At 38.9% G+C, this 3,343-nt stretch overlaps 1 protein-coding gene across 1 annotated transcript; it reads left to right on the top strand.

Moving 5' to 3' along the window:
• Positions 1–56: 56 nt before the first annotated feature.
• On the top strand, positions 57–2,912 carry LOC107594325 (M-phase inducer phosphatase 1-A-like). Its single transcript, XM_016284339.1, has 8 exons — positions 57–61; positions 111–288; positions 375–479; positions 1,039–1,101; positions 1,313–1,411; positions 2,129–2,352; positions 2,568–2,679; positions 2,757–2,912. The coding sequence occupies exons 1-8, from the start codon at positions 57–59 to the stop codon at positions 2,892–2,894; spliced, it is 924 nt and encodes a 307-aa protein (XP_016139825.1). The 3' UTR covers positions 2,895–2,912.
• Positions 2,913–3,343: the final 431 nt, after the last annotated feature.

A 3,343-nucleotide genomic window follows, 5' to 3' on the forward strand; every position in this document is an offset into this window, starting at 1 on the left:
CACAGAAAATTGCTTAATTCCGTGTAATATAATAAGGTGGATCTGTGTGTCTTGGCATGATGTTGGTGCTTTGCACTGTATTGTTTTGTAACTGGGTCAAGCTCATAAAGGGCGTGTTTCATTGCACCTGCATTCAAAGTGAAGGCCTCAACATTTGTCCCGCAGAAGCGAGTGCGCGTGCGTCTCTCCAGTGGATTCTGCACTGCAGATGAGGCAGAACCAGCGGGCCGAACATGGAGACAGTACCGCAGTGACCCAGAAGAGGACGCCAGCCACCCACCAGAGACGGTGAGGAGGCGATCATGCACGAACAGAGAGTACCTGCGGTGAAAGATGCTTGTGTTGTTTGTTTTTCACTCTCTGCTCGTCTGCAGGCGGCTGTGAGGCTCGGACAGCTGACGTCACGGCGGAAAGCCCCGCCCACACGCGTCACCCAGGACGCCGTCAGTGACGTCACACTCATAGCAGACTTCAGTAAGGTCGGTTCTGCAAAACCAAAATGAAACAATATGACATATTTGAAAGTGAAACATGGTATTCCTCAAGACATGCATGAGGTTTATCAATGGGGAAATTATCTAGGCATGAAAAGGGTTCTAATGAGCAGATCAGCATCATGAAGATCATGTGACACTGAAGACTGGAGCAATGATGCTGAAAATTCAGCTGCGCATCACAGGAATAAATTACAGTTTACAATATATTCACATAGAAATACGTTCTTTTAAATTGTAATAATATTTCACAATATTACTGTTTTTACTGTATTTAAAAATAAATAAATGTAGCTTTTGTGACCAGAAGACTAATTAAAAAAACATTTAAAAAAATCTTACCAACCTCAGACTTTTGAATGCTAGTGTCTTATTGATTGCTTAAAAGCAGAATGCTTATATTTTAGATTAATATTGACATTTATGCATTTAGTAGATGCTTTTATCCAAAAAGGTGATATAAGTCTAAACATGGTGTTTTAACAAATTACGGTTAAATTATAGTTTATTCATGTTTTCAGTCTCGATTCAATTATTTGCATAGCATCACCTGCTTCCTGTTGAGAGTGGCGGCCATCAGGAGCTTCACTGTGTCAGCGCTCACACCGTAAGTAATCAGCAACATTTTCTAGGCTAAAGTAGATCAAAACGCTGTGATGATAATGTGTTTTTTTCTCTCTTTCTCATATTAAATCTCCTTTTAATCTCAAAGCAGCTGAGATGGAAACACAAGTTATTTCACAATTATTTTATGGGTTTATTTGAATGATGTGCATCTCATAAGTTGAGGTTAATATATTGTCTGCTCTGATCTGAAGGTGGCGTCGCTGATCAGAGGTCAGTTTGGTCCTGCAGTCCAGGATTTCCTCATCGTTGACTGTCGTTACCCGTACGAGTACCAAGGAGGACACATTAGGGTACTTAAACCTTCAATTACTCAGTGTTTTAATGTAATGAGGTGTTCATGTTGAGTATCTCCATTAAAGATCTAATCAATCCAATGCCCAGACTCAACTTTACCTGAAAATAACTATTCAAAACCACTTATAAATCAATCCAAACATCGAGTGAGACTATGATCGGAATAGCAAACTAACAGTATGTATACTGTGAACAGTACATTTATGCTGCATTTATTTGATCAAAAATACAGTAAAAACTGTAATATTATAAAATATTATAATAATTTAAAATAACAGGTTTCTATGTGAATATATTGTAAAATGTAATTTATTCCTATGATATAAAGCTGGATTTTCAGCATCATTACTCCAGTCTTCAGTGTCACATGATCTTCAGAAATCATTCTAATATGCTGATTTAATGCTTAAGAAACATTTCTGATTATTATCAATGTTGAAAACAGTTGTGCTGCTTCATATTTTTGTCGAAACCATAATGTATTTTTCAGTATTCTGTGATAAACAGAAAGCTCAAAAGAACAGCATTTATTTGAAATAGAAATCTTTTGTAACTTCATAAATGTTTTTACTCTCACTTTAGATCCATTTAATGCATCCTCGCTCAATAAAAGTATCAACTGACTCCAAACTTTATATTTTTATATACTAATGTCACATTGAATTCATCAGCAGGATGTTTGGTCTTCATATCTCAACCTTTAACTCATTCAGGGAGCAGTGAATCTGTACGCTGAGTCTCAGATCCAGCAGGCGGTGCATCAGGCCTCGGCAGGAGCTGAACTTTCCCCCTGCCCCGCAGGAAACGCCTCCTCCTGGAGGATGAGGGGACAGCGGGCGGCTCATTCATCTGACTCACTCCCAGAGGAGAAGGGCTCGTCGCCACGGAAACTGATCATCTTCCACTGCGAGTTCTCATCGGAAAGAGGCCCTCAACTGTGAGAAACACACTCGACACACACACACACACACCCAACACTCACACCCGACACACACACACTCGACATACGTGACACACACACACTCGACACACACCCACACACACACTCGACACTCACACACACTTGACACACACACACACACACACACACACACACACACACAGAGTGTGTTTATGATGACACATGACACACACTTCTTACCTGATCAACAGGTGTCAGTACCTGAGGCGGCTGGACAGACGAGTGAATGTGTATCCCAACCTGCACTATCCTGAGCTCTACCTGCTGCTGGGGGGTTACAAACTCTTCCATGCGTGTTACCCGGTACAGTACAACACGATATCTGACTGCCTTAACCACAGTATGCTGCAGCATCTCAGTCCGGTGTCTCTGTGTCTCAGGATCTGTGTGATCCCTGCGGTTACGTGGCCATGCGCCACCGCGAGTACCGGGAGCAGCTGCACGGATACCGCAGGAGAAGACCAACACGGCAGCGAAGACGACAGCCAATGAAAATACATCAAAGAACCACACGTTAAATACCATACATACATACATATATATCAATTATTTGTAAAAAAAAATATTATATGTACTATTATTATAATATAATACCTTTGCTCATATACAATGAATGAATGAATGAATGAATGAATGAATGAATGAATGAATGAATGATCAATCCACCCACCCACAATTCGTTGTGATTAAAGATTGTTTACAGATATAACATTGATGTTGGTATAACTTCGGCCAAATTATCTCAATGGAGCAGAAAACCAAAAAGAGGAAAAGAATGTTGCTTCACTTATCTGTCAGTGCCATTTTTAACAATATTGCCAAAAACACATCATAGTATTTTTAAAATCATAATCTTTTTAAAAATAAAATCCGTTAATTTTTATTTATATGCAACTATAACAATATATATATATATATATATATATATATATATATATAAACATTTATATATAATAATTTATATATA

This window comes from Sinocyclocheilus grahami, unplaced genomic scaffold (genome assembly GCF_001515645.1).
Source record: "Sinocyclocheilus grahami isolate Dianchi unplaced genomic scaffold, SAMN03320097.WGS_v1.1 scaffold181.1, whole genome shotgun sequence".
NCBI classification, from domain to species: Eukaryota; Metazoa; Chordata; class Actinopteri; order Cypriniformes; family Cyprinidae; genus Sinocyclocheilus; species Sinocyclocheilus grahami.